Below are 26,911 nucleotides of genomic sequence, written 5' to 3' on the forward strand. Positions count from 1 at the left end.
GTCTGGTCACCGTGGTATATTCAGTCTCTCACTTTAAAAAAAAAACAAAATTGATCGTTCTTTTATTCTGCTTCAAATATAATTTCATTTAAATTTTAATTCATTATAAAATGTATGTTTCTGCATGTCAAGGAAAAGGGGAAATTACATTTTGAGAATATTTTTTTTCCCTAAATGCAACATTCTATTCTTCGTACAGTATTAAAGTTCACATTCATATCATTTCATTGGGTAGGTCTACGTTCTTTCAATGGAATTTAAGAGCAACATTGCCAAGACTCCTCCCCCGGACCGCCCAACCCATTGAAGAAAAAAAGTCTCGGTGGTGTTTATTAAAATCCTTTCTTTGACCAACTTCTCAAGAAGACGTGAAGGACAAAAGGGCCCAGAGAGGTGGAGGGGCGACCTGCCGGAGAAAGGCGGCGTGTGGCAGGCAGACGCCGGCTAGTGGGCGGAGCGGGGCGCTGGTGACGTCGCTCACGTGACCGCCGGGGCGCAGATGTGGGCACCAGTCCGGGTACCCGCCCTCCTTCGCCGCTGTCGGACCCTGAGTGGTGTCGGATCCCCTAATTGTTGCTCCAGGTCCTTTCAGGTCAGTGCGAGGGGCTTTGTCACTGCCTGTGGAACACTGCGACGGGCGAGGAGGAACGGGCGCGGGAAGGAAAAGGGCTGGGAATGGGGTCGGGTTGAGGGAAGCCGGCCCGAGTGTATATAGAGATGGCGGTGGGAAAATGGCTAAGGGGGAGCGAGCGGCCGATGGGCGGAAGGTAGGGAAGGCGGACACCCCCAAAGTACCCATACCCCTCTTTCTCCGCACCTCCTCCTCGCTGCCCTCCGTCCATTTTGGAGCCGGAGATGGAGAGCTGGGGGGCGCCCCATTAGTGAGACAGTGGAGATAAACCCCCCTTCCACTCCATGCATAGAGAAAAAAGTTGACCTCGAGGGTGGAGAGGCGAGTTGCCTCTGGGGGAGAAGGACGCAGAGATCCAATATTAGTGTGGAAAACATCCTAATCTGGCGCGCCCGAGGCGTGAAAAGAAATGGCGTCTGGGGTGCGCGGGGAGGGGGGGTGCGGAGGAGGCGGGGGAGGGAAATGTTGGGTGAGGAGGGCCGGGATTCAGGAAAGGGACCAGAGTCCCTGTGCATCCACCTAATGCCCAGCTCCTGTCTCCTGTCTGTCTGCAGGTCTGTGTGTCTGTTGTTCTCAGCACTCGGCTAGGCTAGAAAAGCAGGAGGAACCTGTCCAGAATTCCAGCAGGTCAGTGAGGGAGAGGGGCACAAGACAGAGGGACCCCTAGGGGTGGCGAGTGGGGGGAGCATGGACCAGGTAGAATTTGGGGTCCCACTACCCATCTCCTAACACATTATACGCACTCCTGCCACACCGTGCAAATGTAGAGAAAATGGCAGGACCTGCCAGAGAAATGGTTAGCTCACGTGTATGGGAGGAATGGTGGGGGAAAGGGTGGCAGAAGGAGGGCTGGGACAGTCAGGGGAACCCTGACAAGGGGCGGGATGCCAGTACTGTCCCGACCTACATTCCACCCCCAAGCCCTCAGTCTCCCTGTTTCTTCTCTGTCTCTTCTTTCCCACCCCACCCCTAGGACAGGAAAAAGAGGGGGACATCTCAACATGGAAAAACTCTGCAACGAAAATGAAGGAATGCCTGAGAACCAAGGAAAGATGGAAAACCAAGAACAGCCACAGGATGTGGGAAAGCCAGAAATAGCTTGTACTCTGGAAGACAAGGAAAAGTTAGAAAATGAGGGAAAGATAGAAAAGAAGGAGAAGACAGAAGATGAGGAAATACTTAAAGATAAGGAAAAGCCAGAGAAGGAGAGAAAGCCAAGAGAAGAGGGAAAGCCAGTCAATGAGAGAAAGCTAGAGAGTGAGGGAAAACCAAAAGAAGAAGGAAAACAGGAGAATGAGGGAAAGCCAAAAGAAGGAAAACCAGTGAGTGAGGGAAAGCCAAAAGAAGAAGGAAAACCAGCCAGTGAACCAAGGGCTGCAGGGAAGCGCCCAGCTGGGGATGATGTACCCAGGAAAGCCAAAAGAAAAACCAACAAGGGGCTGGCTCAGTGCCTCAAGGAATATAAGGAGGCCATACATGATATGCATTTGAGCAATGAGGAGATGATAAGAGAATTTGATGAGATGGCCAGGGTAGAGGATGAGGTGAAGAAAACCAGACAGAAATTGGGGGGGTTTATGTGGATGCAAAAAAGTTTACAGGACCCCTTCCATCCGAGGGGCCCAAGGGAACTCAGGGGTGGCTGCAGGGCCCCACAAAGAGGCTTTGAAGACATTCCTTTTGTGTAGTGCCTGGCCAGGCATTTGCCGGGCCCTGGGCTTTAACTTTATTGTTAATACTTTGCTTTAAGTGTCACTCTTGTTATTCAGCTGCAGCCCTCTGTGTTTCAGTAGCAGATTATCATCCATTGCATGAAAAAATGTTTATGGTGCATTGTAAAATTAAAAAGAAAACAGTTTGCAGAACCATATATATGGCATTGGTCCATTTTTGTAAAACTGCAAAGATACTTACATAGTGATCTGTGTACAGAAAAAACTGAAAGCTGTGTCTACTAAAAGCTTAACAGTAGTTATCTGTGGGTGATTTTTTTGTTCAGATTACTTTTATCATAAAAATAATGAAAAAAAAACAGTTCAGTGAGTTTATGAAGTCCATGGGAACACAAATTCCCATTGTCGGACGTGAAATGAGAAGTAAAACTACTTGTGGAGGAAACAACCTGACAGTTGTCACAGATACGTTTTTTCAAGGGACAGTCTTCTTATCTGTGAATTGGATAAAACTTGCCTTTAGGACTGGAGAAAGTCAGATGAGATACTGTTGGGCTGGCTCCTACCTCTCCCCTGCACTAGCAGAACCCAGGACCCCTGACTTTTTCCTGTTTTTGATGTTTGGGAAAGAGCTGAGAGAGCTCCCACTTGTGTCCAGTAAAAAGTCCAGACAGCTGAGAGGTAGGTGCTACTCTTTCCTGGATACTGCCTTGTCTCTTGGATGTTGTGTCCCTTCTTATGGATCCTGTACCCTTCTAAGGCCCCCATTGCTGCTGGGCTGGAGACCATGATGGGCTAAAATAACAGTGTCTCAACAGAAGGGTGGAGAATTCTCTACCTACAGTAGATTTACTCTAACTCAGGTGGGTAATACCCAGTTATCACTTGGGACTTGATATTTTTATAAAGTTCTTGCAGAACATTCCAAGTTTTTTGTTGGTTTGTGTTTTTGCATACAGCCATATCCTCTGGGTTTAGATACTGGAGATTGAGCCAGGAGAAAAAGCTGAGTGACAAGATGCTGTAATAGTCTCACCTGTTAATCTCTTATCTGCTGCCTATTTTTTCTTAGAAGGGATTGTCTCCTGGGAAATTCTTGGTAAGCCTTGCTTTACCATTTTAACAGATCCATCTACCTATGTGATTTTCCCCCTGGCTTTTCATTAGCCTTTTATTTGCTTATATTGTTTTTAAAATAAACTTAAAACAGTTGTGGATTTACAGAATTATTGCAGAGATGGTACAGAGTTTCTGTGTACCCCATACCCAGTATCCCCTATTGTTAACATCTTAGGTTACTGTGGTGCATTTGTCACAATGAACCAATATTGATGCATTATTATCTACCAAAGGACATACTTTATTCAGATTTCCTCAGTTTTTCCCTAATGTCCTTTTTTTATTCCAGGATCCCATCTAGGTTACCACCTTACATTTAGTCATCATGTCTCCTTAGGCTTCTCCTGATGGTGACAGTTTCTCAGACTTTTCCTGTTTTTGATGCCCTTGAACTCATGAGAAGTACTGGTGAGGTATTTTGCATAATATCCCACAATTTCATTTTGCTTATTTTTTTTTCTTGTGGTTACACAGGTGTTAAGTGCTTTTTGGAAGTGGACCACAGAGGTAAAGTGTCATTCTCATATAAAGGGTATATACTATCAATATTACTTATCACTGTTGATGTTAGCATTGGTAACCTGACTGAGGCAGTGTTTGTCAGGATTCTCTGTGGTTAAGTTACTCTTACTGCTCCCTTTCCATACTGTACTTTTTGAAAGACACCGTGCACAGTCCACACTTGAGTGTTCCGCCTCTCTGAGGGTGGAGTAGCTACAAAATTTATTTGGAATTCTGCACAGGATATTTGATTTCTCCTTTTATTAATGTATTCAATTTATATCAGCATGGACTGAATATTTTATACTTTATAATCTTATACTATTTTATGTTTTCATTGCTCGAGTTGTTCCAACTTTGGCCATTGGGAGCTTTCAGTTGGCTTTTACATCATTTGACAAACCCCCATCGTGTGTGTGTGTGTGTGTGTGTGTGTGTGTGTGTGTTTTAACATTTTCTGGCACTAAAAGATGTTCTAGTCTTACCTTGCATATTTCCTGCTCAAGTTCTAGAATCAGCTATTTCTCCAAGGAGCCCTGGTACCTTTGGTTGGAGAATGGTACTAAAAACTAGGATCTGAGTGTTAGGTGTACTCATTATTATGGAGATATCATTGCTTCTAGGCCCTCTCAGTTGACAGAGCAAGGAGATATATTGACATATGATAACCTGTGTGTTTATATGTATCTAATTGAGCTGTATCTAATTGGCTGTTAAAGCCATGCATTGAGTTTCTAATTTCAGCTAAGTTATTTTTTAGTTTCAGAATTTCCATTTTTTTCTCACTTTCTGGTTTCTAGTTCCCTGTTGAAATTTTCAAGATTGGATTTTATTTATATGACTACACTAAGCACTGTGGTTTAATAGTCTGTATCTGATAATTCAAATCATTCAAAGCTAATGGATTTATTTGTGTTGTGTTTTGTCTCTATTGATTCTTTTTCCTTTGTAGTTCTGGTTATCTTTGAGTGTCAGCATTGTACTTGAACAGTTGTATATTGAAATAATTTGAGGACTAGGGACCTTACTCCAGAGAAGATTTTGTTTGCCTGTAAGGATGCTTCCTGTCTGGAACCACCATAATCTCTTCAAATTTTAAAGTTTTCTAGCCCACCTAGATGTTGCAAAGCCAGGCTAAAAGACTGTGTGAGGGCTAGTTTATTTCCAGTTAACAATTATTCTTAAAGTAAAATGTTTGGGATTCCTCACATCATATGAGTGATGGTTTGTTAGGAAACCCCTCCCCTTATAATGACCCTTGAGTGCTGATTTTTGTTACTCTAATGCTTTGAGTCTGTTGTAGGTTAAACTCAGTTCAGCACTGGTTTATTCCTTAACCTTTATTCCTTAAGCACAGATGCCCTCAAGACAAATACAGTTAACCATAAGAGTTCTAAAAGAAAACATGGGTAAATTCCTCTTTGACCTCATTTGGGAAAAGTGTTTTTAACTATGGATCAAAATATAGATGAAATAAAGGAAAATTATGATAAACTTGACTATTTTTTAAAAATAACAAACTGGAAATATTTGCATATTTATATAACATATAAAAGACTAATATAGTTAATGTATTTAAAAAAAAAGAAAAACACTGGAAAAATGAGGGTCTGAAGGATCAACAACCCAATAGAAAAATGTGGAAAAATATGAACAGACAATTCACAATGATACTAAAATTGTCATTAAACAGAGAAGTGCAAAATAAAACTTCACCTGTCATATTAGTGAAAATTAAGTATGTCACATTATGTTGGCAAGGGGGCCAGGGAAACATGCACTCTATTGATAGGAAAGCAAAAAAAGGCCAGGATCAGGGGAGAGGAAAACCTAGAGATGTAGATTTGGGAATCATATGTGCTTAGAGGGAAATGAACAGAGATTGCCCATGTGGACTGAGAAGAGACGAGGCCTGGGAATGCCCTACTTAAGGTGGCAGCACAGCTTCCTGGCAGGAGCCACCAGAGCTGGTCTTGAAAGCGAGCTGTGGGGCTCTGTTGCTAAGAGCTCTTGGTGAAATTGGGTACCCCCCTGTGATCAGCGGTCACACCTGGTGAGACAGGGCATATCACAGGGATGCTGAGTGAGGACCTGAGATAAGCCAGCTAAATAAAGCACTTGCAGGATGGAAGCCTCCCCTTTCTGCTCTCTGCTTCCCCCTACCACCCCACCACCCCTGCCACATTGTCTGCAGCTGCCAGGTCCCTTGGGTTTGGGAGTGAGGGGGCAGGAGGGGTTGCCTGAGCTCAGGTGATGTGGAGCTCACATAACCAGCCTGGCGCCAGCCTTGCGGTCCAGTCCCGGTGGTGTGAAATCAGCTCCCCTGAGCTGCCTGGGCAGTGGGCAACGGGTGAGTGGGCTTCTGCAAACTTGAGGTGCTGGCCTGCCCAGGGCCGCAGGTCAGTGTGGAGGTGGGTGCTGCCCACAGCCTGGGTAGGGGTGGCAGTAGATGCAAGCAGGATCCACAAGCAGCAGCGGGGCAGGGGGCCGAGGAGAGGAGGAGGGGCATGCGACACAGGCCTGGGCAGGTGGGGAGAGAGGATCTCACTACAGATCCCTCTGCCTCCCTGGTTCCCTGACTCAGCCCTCCATCCATTTTTGATCCTGAAATGGGGGGAGGTGGTGCCCTGGCAGTGCAACAGTGAACAGGCATGTTCTGGAAATAACTTTCCTTTTCATACACTGCGCCTGTGAAGAGATACTGACTTTTGCATAAAGGGTGTGGGGGTGAGGCAAACTGCCTGCAGGGGAAGGGGACACAGAGGCCCAAACGGTTTGGAAATCATCCTGGTCTGGTACCTGAGGCCTGAAAACAGATATGGTGACTGTGGTGACAGGGGAGGTAGGGGAGTGAAATGTTGGATGTGGGACACGCGGATTCAGGAAAGGGACCTCAGTCCCCTGGGTGCACAGCCAATGCTCGCCTCCCCCATCTGTCTGCACGTCTGCGTGTCTGTTCCCAGCATTTACAAGACTAGAAAAGGAGAATGAACCTGTCCAGAATCCCTGCAGGTCAGTGAAAGGGGGGAGAGACATTAGACAGGAATGGGGGGTGGTAGAGTGTGGAGGGGACAGCTTGGGCAGAATTTGAGGGCCCCACTACCCGTCCCACCTCCACATATAGTGTACACACACCCCACTACCATGAAGGATGGCGCAGAGGGTGGTAGAGCCTGCTAGGGAAAAGGTTGGTTCACGTACGTGGCAGGAATGGTGAGGGAAAGGGTGGCAGAAGGCCAGGTCAGGGACAATGAGCGAGATGCTAGTACTATCCGGACCCGTGTTCCATATCCCAGTCCTCAGTCTTCCTTGTCTCTTAGTCTCTTCTCACCCCACCCCGCCCCACTCCCCAGGACGGGTAAAGGAGGGGACATCTCAACATGGAAAAAGTGTTCAATGAAAATGAAGGAAAGATGGAAAATGAGGGAAAGCCAGAAGATGAAGTAGATACAGAAGATGAAGGAAAGTCAGATGAGGAAGAAAAGCCAGAAGTGGAGAGGAAACCAAAACACAAAGGAAAGCTCCAGGATGAGGGGCAGCAAAATGATGAGAGGACAAAAGAAAAGCAGGGCAAGTCTGAAGATGAGGGAAAAGCATGCGATGAGGGAAAGCCAGAACCCCATGCAAAGACAAGGAGCAAGCACTGGGCTGCTGAAAAGCACCAGGCTGAAGATTATGTGCCCCGGAAAGCAAAGCAAAAAAACAGACGGGCGGGGGAGGGCCGGTGATTTCCCCAAGGACTATCAGGAGGACAGATTCACAGGAAAGGCATTTGGGCAGTGAGGAGGTGATGAGAGAGTGTGGAGATGTGTCAAGGGCTCAGGAAGAGCTAAGATAAAAACAGAAAATGGGTGGTTTTCATTCGATGCAAAGAGAGGTACAGGATCCATTTGCCCCAAAGGGCCAATGTAGTATCAGGAGTAAAGGGCGGAGGTAGGGGCCAAAGGGGCTTATATGATATCCCCTATCTTTAATGCCCTTGGATATCAATTCTAATATCTCTAGTGAGAATATTGTGGACCCTGCTTTTCCTGATAGGCATTTTCCAGGCCATGTGCTTTAACCTTAAGTTGATAACTTTGCTTTAGATGTCTCCTTACCAGTAGCCTTTGATCCAACTACAGTGGTCTCTGTTTCAGTAGGGGATTTTCACCCCATGTGCATGGAAGAGATGTTCATGGTACTTTGTAAAACAATAAAGAAAACAGTTTTCAGGACTGCATATACAGTATCAGCCCATTTATGCAAAAATATTAATGTTTGCATAATGCATTTATGTGTAGAGAAAACTCTGAAAGTATTTACACTAAAAAAGTAGATGTGATGGTTTTTCCTGCATGGTAACCAAAAGTAGATCTTGCCTATACTCAAAAATGAGTCCAATCACCTGATGTAAGGTACCCCCATGCCATTCCTTTGCAGGCATGCCCATCCCCATGTCATCCCCTAATTGTAACCATGTCAGTGGGCACCAATGTCCCTTCTCCTGGGTCCTATGCCATTATGTGGATCCATGTGTGATTCTTTTTCATTTCTTTGCTCACTAATATCCACTTTTTCCTAAAGGATATAGAGTGTTATAATAAAAAAGAAAACCAGACATCAGTACATGGTAAATGACTGAGATGTTCTGCGAGCTTATGATGGAAATAAAGACACTTAAAATTCTTGTCAGAATGTAAAATAGTAAGTAAAACACGTTACTTCCTGAGCTCATAGCTAGAGGAATCAACCCGGTGGTTTTAACCACAGATTCAATGCTGTTTCAGTCTTGACATTTGTGAAATGGGAATAAAACTTGGCTCACAGACTGCTGAGTGGATCAGGTGAGGTACTGAGTATGCGAGCTGTGTCGGTCTGGCTCCTGTGCAGTAGTAGGGTCCTGGACCTTGTCAGACACTCAGGGGAGGGCTGTGCTCAAGAATGAGTCCAAACAGCTGATAAGAGGGTACCACCTTTCTCTGGATACTACTGTATCTACTGGGCCATGTACCCTCTACTGACAGCTGTTGATATGATGGAGAGAGTCCTTCCTCTCAGTGGCACAGCCCTTCTGATCCCCTCTACTCCCCAAAGGGCTAAAGCCCCTGTTTGACTCCTATAGGAATGTGGATAAAGTCCACCTCCCAACTTCGGAGTTTGTACCTACCCAGATGGTAATGCCCCAGAGCTGCTTGAGCCCCACTGTATTACATAGTTTTTAACAAAGCAGTCATTAACATTTTTAATTCATTTTATATTTGTTTATAGTTTCTTTTCTCTTCATAAGACACAGATATTTTGGGTCCACTGGGGGCTGTGTCTTGAGACTAATCTATGGACCAGACAATGGGTGGTGATTTGAACTGAACACCATACTACACAGTACCCCAGGGAAGCCATATCTAAGTTTACATGCTTTTCTTAGTGTGAGTTTACTCTCTAAGAAGTCTCCTCGCTGGCTTGCTATACAAAATCAAGGGATTTGTCCACACCTAATTACAGAGAGATAAACAACTGAGTTTCAAGCTGAAAAAAAATCCCTTTCTGTTCCAAACCAATTATAACAGAAAAGTGCTCTTAAAAATATCACAAACTCTCAATGTAAGGCATTTTTATTTAACCAGTATTTTCCATTCTCTAAATAAAAGCTTTTCCTTATTCATACTGATATCCCTTTACACTGTACTTGATACATATACTTAATCTCTTATACCATTTATAGATTAGAAGATTCAATAGTGTTAATATGACAATTCTCTCCAAAACTGACTTATAAATTCAATGCTGTCCCAATAGAAATCCCAGCAAACTAGGATTCTAAAGGTTATATGGAAAAAGCAAAGGACACAGGATAACCAAAATATTTTGAAAATGAAGAACAAAGTGCCTGATTTCAAGACTATAAAGCTATAGTCATCAAGACTATAGTACTAGAATATAGATCAGTGGCATAAAACAGTCTAGAAACAGGTCCACATGTATATAATCAATTCATTTTTTTAAAAAGTTCGCAAAGTAATTCAGTGGAGAAAGATAGACTTCACCAAATGATGCTGGAACAATTGGATGTTGTCTTGGTCAGTTCGGGCTTCTATAACAAAAATACCACAGACTGGGTGGCTTAAGCAACAAACCTTTATTTCTCACAGTTATGGAATCTGGGAAATCCAAGATCAAGGTGCTGGAAGATTGGGTGTCTGGTGAGGACCCAATTCCTGGTCATAAACAGATGTCTTCACATGGCAGAAGGGGAAAGGGAGCTCTCTGGAGTCTCTTATAATGGAACTAATCTCATTCATTCATTGACTAGCAAGCCACATTACTTTCTAAATAGCCCATACCTATTCAGATAGTGAGTGTACCCACTAGGGGCATCCATTATATAGGAAACTCTCAATAATTGGGAGAAAAAAATTACAATCTCTATAGCTATCATTCAGCTTTTCCTCCAAGTAACCCTAGTGTTTGCTCAATGAGTCCATGTACAAAGTGGCCATGGAAGGAGGAATAGAGCTATGCAAGAACCCAACGATACTGCCTTCTCTTACCAACCTGATCTGACTTCTGTCACGGTAGTACGGAACCTGCCAACATCAGAGGCCAATGTTAGGCCCCTAACATGGCACCATTTCCAGGGGGTACCAGCCAGTCATTTGGAGAAGGTTGATTACAGTGGACCTCTTCCACGACAGAGAGAGAGAGAGTGCTTTGTCTTTAAATGGAAATAATTAAACTTTTTTAACTTGGAGTTTTAATTATGTGCATAAATAGCAACATGAAAATGAGGAGTTCTAAGGCTTGAACATTATCTCTAGGTGAAAGAATTTCAGATTAGTTCCCTTGTAGTATGGCATCACCCAAGATAATAAAGAGGCCTTTAGCATAGTTTTTCCTGAAGAAGAAAGCCAGTTTATTACATTCAGTACTGACGTCTCTGCCATTTTTCTATAGAAATACTTGTTTACTGTAAGAAGTTTCCAATGTTTACCTATAACTGATTAAAACGAGCAGAGCATGGAGTATTCTACTTATTTCTGGGTGAATTCTTCACATTTCCTGGCTTTTGAAAGTTCTTCCACAAATCTTCTATGACTGTGTATCCTCATAAACACCAATCATATAATTTCTCCCCACTGACCTGGAGAAATATGATGGCTTATTGTGGCTAATAAAGAGAGAGCTAATCCCATAAAGCCAGGTGGACACACCAACTTCTTTATTTTTGAACTTCTAGCCAAAAGGAGTCAAACAATTCCAACAAAATCAATCATACCAAGTCTTGGAAAAAATCCAGGAGGTGCATTTTGGAGATATTCATACCTGTCCAACCCCCACTGACTACTGTCACGCAATCTACAGAGATTGCATCTTGGGCTCAGTTTGGGAGTACATTTCCTGACATCAACTTGTATATAGCTTGTAATAATGTTGGAGATGTGAGATGCTTCAGGTTGGGTTCTTGGCTCCTCCACATATTTAGACCCTTGAGAATGGAGTAGAGTGAAAGTTCATCAACCCTCACGGAAGTTTTGTGAGGTTATTTCTTTTTCTATGAAGCATAGACTTTGAAGGTGAGCAGACTCAGGCTGGTCGGTCCCACGAACCTCTGAATTATCTTGAATGTGTCACTGGCAGTGACGGCCCTGGTGAGATCTAATAACCACACTTTTTAAGAGAGCAGTTTTACTGAGCTATAATTTGGATACCAAGAAATTTGGCCCTTGAAAGCAGGAGTCCCCAACCCCTGGGACACAGACCAGTTAGGAACTGGGCCACACATGTGATCGGCCAGCAAGTGAGTGAAGCCTCATGTATTTTCAGCTTCTCCCCAGCACTAGCATCACTGCTTTGGCTCCATCTCAGATCATCAGGCATTAGATTCTCATAGGAGTACCAATCCCTGGTGCCAAAAAGGTTGGAGACTGCTGCTTTAAACTGTACAGCTTAGTTGTATTTAGTATATTCAGAGTTGTGCAACCATCACCACTATCTAATTTTAGAATATCCTCATCATCCCCAAAGAAACCTTGTACATTAGCAAACGCTATATATTCCCCTCCACCACTATCCTCCCCCCACCCAGTTATCGGCAACCACTAATTTATCTTCCATTTCTATGGCTTTAGCTATTATAGATATTGCATATAAATGGAATCATATAATATGTAGTCTTCTGTGACTAACTTCTTTCACTCAACAATGTTTTGAAGGTTCATCCATGTTGCAGCATGGCTCAGTGCTCCATTCCTTTTTACTGCCTAATATTATTCCATTAAATGGTATATTACATTTATTTATCCATTCATCAGTTGATAAACATTTGGGTTTTTATTTTTGGCTATTATGAATAATGCTGGTATGAATGTCTATGTAAAAGTTACTGTTAGAACATGTTTCAATGATTTGGAGTATATATACCTATGAGTAGAATTGCTGTGCCATGGTGCTAACTCTATGTTTAACATTTTAAGGAACTGCCAAATGTTTTTAAAAGTGGCTGCAGCATTTTATGTCCCCGCCAATAATGTATGAGGCTCGAATTTCTTCATATTCTCACCAAGACTTGTTCTTGCCTTTTTAAAAATCTGTCCTAGTGAATGTGAAGTGCTATCTCGCTGAGATGTGATTTGCATTTCCATAATGAGTAATGATATTGAATATCTTTTCATGGGTGTAGAGACCATTTGTTTATCTTCTTTAGAGAAATGTCTATTCAAAACATTTGCCAGTTTTAGAATTAGGTTATCTTTTTACTGTTGACTCATAAGAGACCATGATATATTCTGTATATATGTCCCTTATTGGATATATGATTTGCAAATATTTTCTCCCATTCTGTGGGTTGTCTTTTAACTTCCTGTATGGTATATTTTGAAGCGCAGTTTTTAATTTCGATTAAGTTCATCTGTTTTTTTTTTATTGACTATGTTTTTGGTGTCATCTCTAAGAAACCATTTCCTAACCTATGGTAACAAATATTTACTCCTATTTTTATTTCTAAGAGTTTTATAGGATTAGCTCTTACACTTAGAACTGATTAATTTTGAGTTTTTATATAATGTAAAGTAAGGGTTCAAATTAATTCTTTTGAATGTAGATATCCAGTCGACCCAGCACCATTTCTTGAAAAACTATTTTTTGGTCAAATATGCATTAACCATAAATGTGAGGGTTTAGTTCTAGACCTTCAATTATGTGTTATTGATCTATATGTCTATCCTTATGCAAGTATCACATTGTCTTGATTACTGTAGCTTTGTAATAAATTTGGAAATAGAGAATTGTGAGGCCTCCAACTTTCTACTTCTTTTTCAAGATTATTTTGGCTACTTTATTCTGGGTACTTTGTATGTCCATAAGGATTTTGAGATCAGCTTGTCAAGTTCTGAAAAGATATCCGCTGAAATTTTGATAGGCGTTGCAATGAATCTTCAGGTCAGTTTTGGAGGTATTGCCAAATTAACAATATTAAGTCTTCCAATTCATGAACACAGGATATCTTTACATTTATTTAGGTCTTCTTTAATTTCTTTAAAAAATGTTCATTATTTTGCAGTGTACAATTTTTGCACTTCTTTGGTTAAATTTATTCTCAAGTATTTTATTCTTTTTGATGTTCTGTAGTAAGTGGAATTATTTTCTTAATTTTCATTTTCAGATAGTTCATTGCCAGTATATAGAATTACAACTCATTTTATATATCGATATTGCATTCTGCAACCTTTATGAATACATTTATTAGTTCTAAAAGCTTTTTTTTTGGTGTGGATACCTTAGGAATATTAAATAAAAGCTCATGTCATCTATGAACAAAGATAGAATTACTTCTTCCTTCCAATTTGGATGCTTTTTATTTCATTTTTCCCTAATAGCTCTAGCTAGACCTCTAGTACAATATTGAATAAAAGCATGAGGATCAGATCTTCTTGCCTTGCTCCTGATCTTAAGGGAAAAGCATTAAATCTTTAACTATGAATTTTAATGTAAGCTATAGTTACATTTGGGTATATCCTTGCCAGGCTGAAAAAGTTCTCATTTTGTCAAGTGCATTTTCTTTGTCTAGTGAGATGATCATGTTTTTTTTTTTCTTTAAAATTTGGTAGAATAAACCAGTAAAGCTGTCTGGGCCTGGGCTTTTCTTTGTGAGGTTTCTTGATTACTAATTCAATCTCTTTACTTGATATAGGTCTATTCTGACTTTCTAATTCTTCATGAATCAGTTTAAGTACGGTATATCTTTTTAGAAAATGTCCACCTCTTCTAGGTAATCTAATTTTTAACATGTAGTTGTTCATAGTATTCCCTTATAATCCTCTTTATTTCTGTAAGGTCAGTAGTGATGCCTCAGTTTTACTTCTGATTTCCATATAAGAGTCTTCTTGCCTTTTCTTAGTGAGTGTAGCTAATGGTTTATTAATTTTCTCAATCTTTAAAAAAAATTTTAATTTCATAATCTCTATTATTTTTCAATACTGTATTATAGTTATTTCCAGTCTAATCTTTATTATTTCCTCTCCTGTTTGCTTTGGTTTAGTTTGTTCTTTTTCCAGTAATTACGTCAAACCATAAAATAAATCTCAAAATATGTAAAAAGGACTGAAATCATACAAAATATGTTCTACAACCAAAATATAATATAATTAGAAATCAATGACATGAGGACATTTGGAGATTTCACAAATATGTTAGAAATTAAAAAAAAAATAAACTCCTAAATAACCAATGGGTCAAAAAAGAGAACAAAAGGAAAATTACACATTAATTCGAGATGAAAGAAAATGAAAACACTACATACCAAAACTGATGGGATGCAGCTTAAGTGGAGCTTAGAGGAAAAATTGTAGCTGTAAACACCCATATTTCAAAAAAGAAAAAAAAAAACCTCAATAACCTAATCTTCCACTTCATGAAACTGTGAGAAGAATACAAAACTAAACACAAAACAAATAGAAGGACAGAAAGATTAGAGTGGAAATTAATGAAACAGAGAACACACACACAAAAAAATGGAGAAAATGAATTAAACCAAAATTTGGTTCTTTGAAAAGAATAAAAGCAATGAATCATTAATTACAATGACTAAGAGAAAAAGAGAAAAAAGTAAGAAGAATCACATTACTAAAATCAGGAATGAGAGAGGGAACATCACTACCAACCTCATACAAGTAAAAGGGATTGTAAGACAATACTATAAACAATGTATGAAAATGAATTAGATAGATGAAATGGACATTCCTAGAAAGACACAAACTACTAAAACTGAGTCAAAAAGAAATACAAAGTCTGAATAAAACAGAATTATAACAAGTAAAAGATGAAATTAGTTATTTAAAAAAAATTCCTGCAAAGGAAAACCCAGGACTTGATGGCCACACTGGTGAATTGCATTGTGCTATTATAATTTACAATAAGAAGTAAATATATTTGGTCTTCATCCTGTTCCTGGAACATAACTCCTAAACCCTTGGAATTTCCTAAGTGATGAGAGCTATAACAAGCACTTTTCAAACATAGCAGAGTTTATGTTAATGAGGTGACCCTGGAAAAGCCCCTAGGCAACTTAAGGATGGAGGCTAGTTTCCAAGGGAAAAAACACAATTAGAGGGGTAGAACTTTCAGTCCCTCCTTCCCTCACTCTACCTTATTTGAGGGGAAGGGAGAGGGGCTGGAGATTGAATTAATTACCAGTGGCCAAAGATTTAATCAATCACGCATATGTAATGAGCTTCCATATAATATCAATATAAAAAATCCCTTTTTTACACTAGAAATTATGGTCTGAAAATTCACTTCAGAAAACGGTAACATATGCATGACATCAAAAAGAAAAACATTTTTAGGAATATATTTAACAAAAGAAAGCTAGACTTATAAATTGAAAATACAAAATGTTGTTGAAAAAAATTAAAGAAGACCTAAATAAATGGAAATAAATTCCATGTTCATGGATTGAAAGAAAATATTGTTCAGATGGCAATATTCCGCAATTGATCTACAGATCAGTACACTACCTATCAAAACCCCATCTGGCTTCTATGTAGAAAATGACAACATGGTTCCAAATTCAAGGGATCCAGAATAGGCAAAACAATCTTTGAAAGAATAATATTGTATATTTTGTACTTCCCAATTTCAAAACTTACTATAAAGTGACAATAATCAAGACAGTGTGGTACTGCCATAAAGAAAGATATATAGATCAATGGAAAAGAATTGAAGAGTCCAGAATTAAACTCTCACATTTAGGGTTAATGGTGTTTTGACAAATGTGCCAAGACAATTCAAAGGGGAAATAATAGTTTGAAAAATAATAGTGATGGGTCAATTGGATATCCACATGCCAAAGATTGAATTTACACCACTATATCATACTGTACAACAACATTAACCCAACGTGGGTCATAAGTGTTAATGTAAGAGCTAAAATTATCAAATTCTTAAAAGAAAACATTGGAGTAAATCTTCATGGTCTTGTGTTTCACAATGTTTTCTTATATACGATAAAAAAGCATTTGTGACAAAAGGTAAGATATGTTTTTAGACACCATCAAAATGAAAACTTTTCATACTTCAAATGATACCATTAAAAAATGAAAAGGCAACCCACAGAATGGAAGAAAATACTTGTAAATCATATATTTGATAAGGAACTAACTTCCAGAATATATAAAGAACTTGGAAATTCAACAATAAAAAGACAACCCAGTTAAAAAACAGGTGACCAGCATCCATCTATGATAAAAATTCAGCAAAGTGGGCAGAGAGGGAACATACCTCAGCATAATAAAGGCCATATATGACAAACCTACAGCTAACATCATACTCAATGGGGAAAGGCTAAAAGCATGTTTCTTTAATATCAGGAACAAGACAAGGATGCCCAATTTCACCATTCCTCTTCAACACTGTATTGGAAGTTTTAGCTATAGTAATAAGACAAGAAAGAGAAATAAAAGGCATCTGAATTGGAAAGGAAGAAGTAACACTCTCGTTATTTGTCGATGATATGATACTACATATAGAGAACCCTAAAGATTCCACCAAAAAACTGTTAGAGCTGATCAATGAATTCAGTAAAGTAGCAGGTTATAAAATAAATATTTAGTAGTCAGAGACATTTTTATATACCAATGAAGAACTTTCAGAAAGAGAAGTTAAGAAAATTCCATTTACAATTGCATTGAAAACTATAAAATAACTGGGAATCAAATTAACCAAGAAGGTAAAAGACCTGTTTTCAGAAAACTATCATTGAAAAAAGAAACTGAAGAAGATACAAATAAATGGAAGCATATACCATGCTCAACATCTACCATACTACCCAAAGCAATCTATAGATTCAATGCAATCCCTATCGAAATGCCAATGGCATTTTTTCAGGGAGCTAGAAAAAATAATCCTAAAATTTATATGGAACTGTAAAAGACCCCAAAGAGTCACAGCAGCCTTGAGAAAGAAGAACAAAGTTGCAAGTATCACACTGCCTGATATCAAACTTTACTACAAGGCCACAGTAATCAAAACAGCATGGTACTGGCATATAAACAGATACATCAATCAATAGAACAGAGAGCCCAGAAATAAATCCACATCTGTACTCTCACTTAATATGTGACAGAGGAGGTAAGAATATACAATGGGGTAAAGACAGTCTCTTCAATAAATGATGTTGGGAAAAGTGGACAGACACATGCAAAAAAAAAGAAGAAGCTGGACCACCTTCTTACACTGTATGCAAGAACAGATTCAAAATGGATTAATGGCTTAAATGTAAGACCTGAAACCATAAAACTTCTAGAAGAAAACAGGCAGTAAACTCTGATATTACTAACAGGAATTTCTTTTCAGATATATCTCCTCAGGCAAGGGAAACAAAAGAAAAAATAAACAAATGGGACTACATCAAACTAAAAAGTTTTTGTACAGCAAAGGAAACCATTAACAAAACAAAAAGACAACCGACTGATTGGGAGAAGATATTCGCAAATGATACACCTGATAAGGAGTTAATATCTGAAATATATAAAGAACTTATACAACTCAACAACAAAAAAACAATCCAGTTAAAAACTGAGCAGAAGACCTGAACAGACACTTCTCCAAAGAGGAAATACAGATGGGTAATAGACATATGAAAAGATGCTCAAGGTCGTTAACCATCAGAGAAATGCAAATTAAAACCATAATGAGATATCACTTCACATCTGTCAGAATGGCTATCATCAATAAATCAAACAACAAGAAGTGTTGGCGAGGATGCAGAGAAAAGGGAACCCTCCTACATTGTTGGTGGGATTGCAAATTGATACAGCTGCTATGGAAAATAGTATAGAGGTTTTTCAAAAAATTAAAAATGGATATACCTTTTGACCCAGCAATTGCACTTCTGGGTATTTATCCAAAGAAAACCAAAACAATAATTCATAAAGATCTATGCACCCCAATATTCATGGCAGCACAATTTACCATAGCCAAGATACGGAAGCAACCTAAATGCCCATCAACAGATGATTGGATAAAGAAATTATGGTTCATATATATATACAATGGAATATTACTCAGCCATTAAAAAGGGAAATCCTACCATTTGCAACAACATGGATGGACCTAGAGGTTATTAAGCTGAGTGAAATAAGTCAGAGAAAGATAAATACCATATGATTTCACTTATATGTGGAATCTAAGGAACAAAAAGAACAAACTAATCAAAAGCAGACTCACAAATACAGAGGACAGTTTGGTGATGGACAGAGGGGAGTGGGGATTGGAGGGTTGGGAGAGTGGGGTGAAGGGTTAAAGAAGTATAAATTAGTAGTTGATAGTTGGTCACGGGGATGGGGAGCATGGCATAGGGAATGCAGTTAGCATTAATACGATGGCTAGGTGGAAGGCAAGGGGAGGGAGGAAGGGAGCAACTGGGGGGATCATTTTATGAACTATATAGATGTCTAACCAATGTACTGTATACTTGAAACTAAATAAATAAATTTAAAAAATAACAACAACAAAACAGGTGAATGACTTCAACATTCATTTCTCCAAAGACAAACAGAAAACCAAGAGACACATAAAAAGGAGCTCAAATCATTATTCGTTAGGGAAATGCAAATCAGAACCAAAAAGCGATAACATTTCACATACAATATGATGGCTAAAATGAAGAGGATGGAAAATAACAAGTTTAGGCTAGGATGATGAAACTGGAGCCCGCCAACTTCGCTAATGGGAATGTAAAATGCTGCACCTCACTTGGAAAATAGATTGGCAGTACTTCAAAATGTTAAACATAGATTTTTCATATGCCCCAGCAATTCCATTCCTTGGCATATACCCAAGATAAATGAAAAAAAATATGGCCACACAAAACTTAAACACCAATGTTCGTAGCAGGATTGTTTATAGTAAGCAATGGGAAAAGTGGAAAAAAAAACGAAATGTCCATCAATTGATGAATAAACAATATGTGGTATATATCATATAATAAAATATATTTGGGAATAAAAAAGGAAGTGTTGTGGGATCCTCAAACAGAGAGATGGGACACCGAGGCTATAACCAGGAAGCAGTGTTTATTGATACCGGCACCCACTCAGCAGATTCTTATCCAAAGGCTGAGCCCCAATTGTAACATGGTGGGCAGTTTTATACCATCTTGTACTTCCGCATTCTTACACAGCTATAGATATTTCATATAAGGAAAGAGAACACTGGCTGCCAAACTATAAGGAAACGGACTTAATTGTTTCAGCGGGGTTTTCTGACTACCATGTCAAGCCAGAGAGACCTGGGAAGGGGGTTGCAGTCAGAAACTAACTCATTTGAGCAGAAAATGGTCAGGCAGGGCCAGCCTGCCTTAGAGGAAGTACTGAAACCTGCTACAACATGGATGAAACTTTAAAACAATATGGTAAGTGAAAGAAAGTCACAAAAGATCTCACATTTTATTATTCATTTTATAAGAAAATGCCATAGCAAATGCATTGAGACAAAAAATAGATTAGTGGTTGCTTGGGGCTGACAGCAGGGTAGGGGTAGGAAATTATTGGTAATTGATACCAGATTTCTTTTTTGGATAATGAAAAATTCTAAAATTAGACTGATTGTACAAAAAAAACATTGATTTGTACTCTTTACATGGGTAAATTATATGGCATATAAATTATATCTCAATAACACTGTTAAAGAGAAAAACTATACAATAAAAGTAATAACAATGTATGATGGGATTATAAAACATGAAGAAGTAAAATGTAAAACAATTAAAATGAGGAGAGGAGGAATACATAGTTATAAAGTTCTTCCATTATACATGGAATCATATAATATTACTAGAAGGTACACTGTGATGATATAAAATAAATAGTGTAAACTCTAGAGCCATGGCTCAGATATTTTACCTGGGGAGAGAGGCAGGCTATAAAACAGAGCTCTCAATCTCTTCCTAAAGGAAATGATTTAATATATACAGAATGTGGAGAAGATCAAGCTGCTCTTGAAAACAGTGGAGGTTATGGTGTATGGTATAATAAAACATATGTTTGGTCTTTGTCTCCAGTTCCTGGCACAGAGCTCCCACAACCTTGGGGTTTCCTAAATTGCAGGAGTGTCTTTTGTTATTCATAATGAACCTCTTTTGGCCATATCTGAGTTTATGCTAATGAGGTGACTCGTGGTGGAGTTTCCTAGCTTCAGAAAGACCAAACGAATGATTAGACAGTTGCAACTTTTCAGTCTCACCCCTCCTACCTCTGTGTAGGGAAGAAGGGATGAAGATGTGAGTTCAATCACCAATGACCAATGACTTAATCAAGCATGGCTATGTGATGAAACCCTGCACCACTCTCTCTCTCCCCAATACCTTGCCTCATGCTTCTCTTCCATTTAGTTGTTCCCTGAGTTGTATCCTTTAAAATAAACCGGTACTGGTGCCTCCCACTCTCTGCTTGAGAGGAGACCATCTCTGTCTGTGGAGCATTATCCCTTTTCTAAGAAACTTTACTTATGACCCTAAAAAAAAACAGTACTAGTAATTAAAACACTTTCTTGAGTCCTGTGACTTAGTCTTGTAAATTATCAAAATTTACTAGGAGTGTCATGGAACCCCCAAATTTGCAGTTGGCTAGGCAAAAGTGTGAGTAGTCTGGGCATCCCATTTGTGGCTGGTGTCTGAAATCAGGGCATTCTTGTAAGACTCAGCCCTTAACCTGTGGCGTCTGCATTAATTATGATGAGTTAGTATCAGAACTGAATTGAATTGTAGGATACTCAGTTGGTGTTGAAAAACACAATACCTTTGGTGTTAGAAGTGGTGTCAGCTAACACCACACATTGTGAAAAGCAATTGAGAGGACAATGATAGATTCATTGGAGATATGAATCCTAGTTCTGTTCATTTACCCAAGAAAACCTGGGAGAGAGAGCGAGCTAGGAGGAAACCTGGAAGCAGAACTAATCTCAGTCCCTTGAACAAATTATACCTCAGGGCATTATTGAAAACAATAATGCAATCAGCAGGCAATTAGTGAGTTTAAAAGCTGTGTGTGCTCAGGGAAATAGACAAAGAGAGCCCTGGCAAAACCACTGTCTTCCAAGGGTGACTGTGGGCACATCGAAAGTTGTGCCCACTGAGAAGCAAAATAAGAGGTTTCACACTATGTGTGGGCACAGATATTATTGGTTTAGAGATTAGCTAGATTATCTAAAATGACCTAAATTATCTAAAATAATCCATCTAGTCACTAAAAAATAAACATGAACATAACAATAACAAGCCCCAGAAGGAGAGAGGGAACCAGTACTTAGAGTTGCTGCAATACATTATCTAAAATGTCCAGTTTCCAATAAAAAAAAGGCATGCAACAAAAACTACCTGTGAGAGTGACCAGATGTCAGATTTAACAAAGACTTCAAAGTAGCCACTACAAATGTAATCACAGAACTAAAGGAAATCATGATTAAAGAAGTAAAGGTAGATATGATGAAAATGTGAAATCAAATACAGAAGATCAATAAAGAGAAATTATTTTTAAAAAAGAACAAATGGAAATTCAGGAGTTGAGAAGTATAGTAACTGAAATAAAAAATTCAACAGTAGATTTGAACTAGAAGACTGTGTGAACTTTTGAAGGTAGACTGATAAAGATTAAGCAATCTAAAAAACAGAGAGAAAAAAAGGCTGATGAAAAATGTACCGAGCCTCAGAGAACTGTGGAACACTATTAAGTGCTATAATGGCCAAGGAAATGACTCCCAATGGTGACTTGAATCCAGAGGAACCAAGTGAAGAGATACAGAAATATGTAAGAATGTTATTATAACAAATGCTATGGACGTATACCCACTACCCTTTCTTCTGCGTTTTTAAAATATATTAAGTTACATAAAGTAATAATTATAACTGTATTGCTGGGTTTGTAAGATATATAGGTGTAATATATACATATATAACGAGAAATTATTTAAAAAGGTGGAGAAGAGAATAAAGCTATATAGGAGTAATATTTATGTACCTCACTAGAATTAAGTTAGTATAAGTTAGTATAAATCTGAAGCTGATTCCAATAAGTTAATATGTATTTAGTCAGCACTAGCACAAACACTAAGGATATAACTAAAAAATATAACAAAATACATTAATGAAATTAAAATGCATCATTAGAAAATATTAGCTTAATGCAAGAGAGGAATAGAGGAGCAAAGAAGATATGAGACACAGAAAACAAAGTAAAATGGCAGATGTAAATCCAACTATAACAGTAATAACATAAAGTGTGAATGAATTAAACTAAGGCAGAGTTTTCAGACTGGATATAAAAAACAAAATCTAATGATATGCTACCTATAGGAGACACATTTTAAATTCGAAGATATATACAGATTGAAAGCAAAATGATAAAAAAGATATATCATACAAACAACAACCGCGGTAAAGCTGGAGTGGCTATAGTAATAGCAGAAAAATTAGACTTTAAAACAAAAATGTTAGTAGAGCTTATGAGAGACGTTTCATAAAAGAATTGATCCATCAGGAAGATAACAGTTATAAACATGTATGTACCTAATAAGAGGGCATCAAAATGAAGAAAAAAATGACAAAAATAAAGTGAGAAATAGACAATTCAACAATAATAGTTAAAGACGTTCAACTTTTAACAATGGATAGAAAAACCAGGCAGAAGATCAACAAGAAATGGAAGACTTGAACAATACTATAAACCAATAGACCTAATAGACATAGAATATTCTATAGAATATTCCACCCAACAACAAGATATACATTATTTTCAAGTGCACATGGAATATACTCCAGAAGAGACTATATGCTAGGCAATAAAACAAACCACAATAAATTTTAAAGAATATAAATAATACTAAGTAGGTTTTCTATGAACATGGACTGTAAGAATAGAACGAAAACAAAAAGAAATTTGGAAATCACAAATATGTGGAAATTAAACAACACATTCTTAAATGACCAATAGATCAAAGAAGAAATCAAAAGGGAAATTAGAAAACATATTGAGATGAACGAAAATGAAGACACAATATACTGAAATTTATGGGATGAAGCTAAAGAAATGCTTAGAGGGACATTATTGTTGTAAATGTTTATGTTAAAAAAGAAGGATAACCTAAACTTTCACCATTAAACCCTGAAAAATAGACCAACCTAAAGCAAACAGAAGGAAGAGAGTAATAAAGGCTAGAGAGAAACTAATGAAACCAAATTAGAGAGAGAGAGAGAGAGAGAGAGAGAGAACATCAAAAATAAAAAGCTGCTTCTCTGTAAATATCAACAAAATTTACAAACCTATAGATTGATTACCCAGGGGAGGGGGGAAGAAAACTCAAAATTACTAGAAATGAGAGGACATTATTACTGACTTTACAGAAATAAAAGGATTATGAAAAAATACTACGAATAACTGTATGCCAATACATTCGATAAGTTAGATGAAAGGGACAAATTCCTAGAAGGACACAAACTTCCAAAACTGACTCCAGAAGAAAAAGCAAATATGAATATACCTATAATAAGAGAATTAATTAATAAACAAAAGCTACCAAGAAAAAAAAGTCGAGGTCCAGATAGCTTCACTGATGAATTCTACCAAACATGTAAAGAATATCATTTCTTCACAAACTTTTCCAAAACATAGAAGAGAGAATACTTCCTTACTCATTCTATAAGGCCAATATTAGCCTGTTACCAAAACCATACGAACACATCACACGGGGAAAAAAAAAAGAAAAAGAAAACAAAACTATAGACTAATACCTTATGTAAATATGGATGCAAAAATCCACACCAAAAAAAAACCCCAAAAATGGAATCCAGCAACCTATATATATAAAAAAAATTATACACCATGACCAAGTGGGATTTATTCCAGAAATGTGAGATTAGTTTAACATCCAAAAATCAATCGATGTAAAACACCATGTCAATAGAATAAAAAACAAAAAAACACATGACAATCTCAAAAGGTGCAGGAAAAGCATTTTAAAAAATATAATACTTTTTCATGATAAAAACACAAAACAAACTAGAAACAGAAAAGTACTTCTTCAACTTGACAAAGGTCATCTATGAAAAATGCACAGCTAACAACTTAATGGTGAAAAGCTGGAAGTTTTCCTCTTAAGATCAGGAACAAGACAAGGATGACTGATCTTTCTGCTTCTACTCAACATTGTGCTAGAGGTTCTAGCCATGGAAGTTAGGCAAGAAAAATAAATAAAAGGCATCCAGACTGACAAAGGTAGAAGAAAAACTATCTCTATTCACAGGTGACATGAAATCCTAAGGAATCCACTAAGAAAACTATTAGAACAAAATTTCAATATACCAAAATTGATTGTATTTCCATATACTTGCAATGAACAATCCAAGAATGAAATTAAGAAAGCAATTTCATTTACAATAACACCAAAAAGAATAAAATACTTAAGAGTAAATTTAACAAAAGAAGTACAAGAACTGTGCATTAAAAACTGAAAAAAAAATCCTTTAAAAAAGATCTAAAAATGGAAATTAACTAATGTTTATGGAATGGTAGATTAAAATTGTTAAAATGACAATAATCCCCAAACTGATTACGGATTAATGTAATCCTTATCAGAATCGCTGTGAGTGTTTATAGCAGCGTTATTTATAATAGCCAAAAGATAAAAACAATCCAAATGTCCATCAACTGATGAATGGGTAAAAAAATGTGGAATGGGGTATTATTTGGCTATAAAAAATTTTTAAAAAGTACTAATACATGATACAACATTGATAGACCTTGGAAACATCTTATAAAATGAAAGAAGTCACAAAAAACACATATTACATGATTCCATTTATACAAAAGTCCTAGAAAAGGCAAATCCATAGACATAGGAAGTAGATTAGTGGTTACTAAGGTTTGGGGAAGGTGTAGGGATGAGAGGTAATAGCTAGAGTAGGGCCTTTCTTTTTAAAATAAAAATATTATTACAGTAGTTAGTGTCAACTGGTAATACCAATAAGGGTAATCAAAATAATATGATTAAACAGTTAAGAACTATACTCCAAATAAAAGATACCTAAAAAACACAAACCATATTGCCTTCTCAATGATTTCTCACTTTATTAGTTATTTCTAGTTGGAGACATTTTGGAACGGAGTAACATTATCTCCTTTTGGCCTGGTCCAGCCTAGTTGTTTTCTTGACTTAATTTTAGAATGAATCTCTTCTGCATCATCTAATATGAGGTTCATATGCTCATCAAAACCAATGATACAGCCCTCTATCTGCATGTTCGTTCACTTGCTCATAAAGCCACACTGGAATCCGAGATCTATTTTGCAGGTATATGAAGAAGATGAAGTTGATGGGCTATACCATCGCCTTCTGCACTTTTTGGCTCTGGCTATGGTATACCATGGTGGAAGATGACAAAGACCACACTAATCTATGCCTGGGCTTTCTTTTGGAGGTGATGAAAATGTTCTAATATTGACTGTGTTTGCATACGTCTGTGAATTTACTAAAAACCACTGAATTATACACTTTCAATTGGTAAATTATATTGTATGTGAATGATATTACAGTAAAACTGTTAAAAGTGAAAAAAGAAACAAGAAAAATGGCCATCATTACAGATCTTCCAAACATTTAAAGGATAGTATAGGAAAATTATGATTACCTTTATGCCAATAAACCCAGTAACATAGATAAAACTGTTAAATTCCTTGAAAGACACAAATTATTCAAAAAATAAATAAAAGAACCTGAACAGAAGAGTGGTATTTAACCACTAGGTCTCGAGAAGAAAATAAAGGTCCTGATTCATTAACATATCTAATTTATGTGGTATAAATAAACCATGACCAGTTTTAAGCTATCAACGTGACATCACTGAATGAAGATTTGTTAAGAGATGATAACAATCAGCTCTTATTAGCTAGTATAAGCAAGTTCCAGCATGCATGCCACTGCCTATACCTCTAAAAGAAACTTAATTTGTTATTAAAAACCTTTCAAGAAAACGCTAGGCCCAGATGTCTTCACTAGTGAATTCTATCAAACAGTTAAGGTAAAATAACACCAATTTTAACCAAACCCTTTCAAAAAGTAGAGGAAGCACTCTCCTCTCTATATAATGAGGCCAGAATTACCCTGAAACTAAAACAAAAACATTACAAGAAAACTAAGACCAATATACCTCATGAACATAAATGTAAAAATCCTTTTTAAATATTTGGGAAATTGAATCCAGCTATACATAATTACCAAGTGAGGTTTATCCCAGGAATGCAGGTTGTTAAGTATTCAAAAGTCAATATAATTCAACAAATTAACATAGTAAAGGAGAATAATTATGACCATCTCAACAGATACAGAAAGGGCATTTGATTAAAGATAATACATATTTATGATAAAAATCTCTCAGGAAACTATAAATAGAAAGGAAATTCATAGCCTGAAATAAGGCATCTATGAAAAAACTATAGCTGACATCATACTTAATAATGAA

The 26,911-nt window shown here is 37.7% G+C and overlaps 1 protein-coding gene and 3 pseudogenes across 2 annotated transcripts; 2 read left to right on the forward strand and 2 right to left on the reverse strand.

Annotated features, from left to right (window-relative positions):
• Positions 1-457: 457 nt before the first annotated feature.
• On the forward strand, positions 458-2,602 carry LOC107504219 (transcription elongation factor A protein-like 4). Of its 2 annotated transcripts, none has more exons than XM_016133287.2 (3): positions 458-592; positions 1,186-1,258; positions 1,605-2,602. In XM_016133287.2, exon 3 carries the CDS (start codon positions 1,633-1,635, stop codon positions 2,317-2,319), a length of 687 nt encoding a protein of 228 aa, XP_015988773.2. In that variant the 5' UTR covers positions 458-592; positions 1,186-1,258; positions 1,605-1,632; the 3' UTR covers positions 2,320-2,602. The 2 variants fall into 2 exon arrangements, with proteins under 2 accessions (XP_015988773.2, XP_015988774.2); XM_016133288.2 differs by having other exon boundaries at positions 1,610-2,602.
• A 2,896-nt stretch (positions 2,603-5,498) lies between these two features.
• LOC107504220 lies at positions 5,499-10,047 on the forward strand (annotated as a pseudogene).
• An 859-nt stretch (positions 10,048-10,906) lies between these two features.
• LOC107504207 lies at positions 10,907-20,864 on the reverse strand (annotated as a pseudogene).
• Positions 20,865-25,226: 4,362 nt separating this feature from the next.
• LOC107504208 lies at positions 25,227-26,911 on the reverse strand (annotated as a pseudogene).

This window comes from Rousettus aegyptiacus, unplaced genomic scaffold (genome assembly GCF_014176215.1).
Source record: "Rousettus aegyptiacus isolate mRouAeg1 unplaced genomic scaffold, mRouAeg1.p scaffold_m13_p_9, whole genome shotgun sequence".
Classification (NCBI taxonomy): Eukaryota; Metazoa; Chordata; class Mammalia; order Chiroptera; family Pteropodidae; genus Rousettus; species Rousettus aegyptiacus.

Coding starts and splice junctions, on each gene's coding strand:
- LOC107504219 (XM_016133287.2), top strand. CDS start 1,633: ATGGAAAAACTCTGCAACGAAAATGAAGGAATGCCTGAGAACCAAGGA.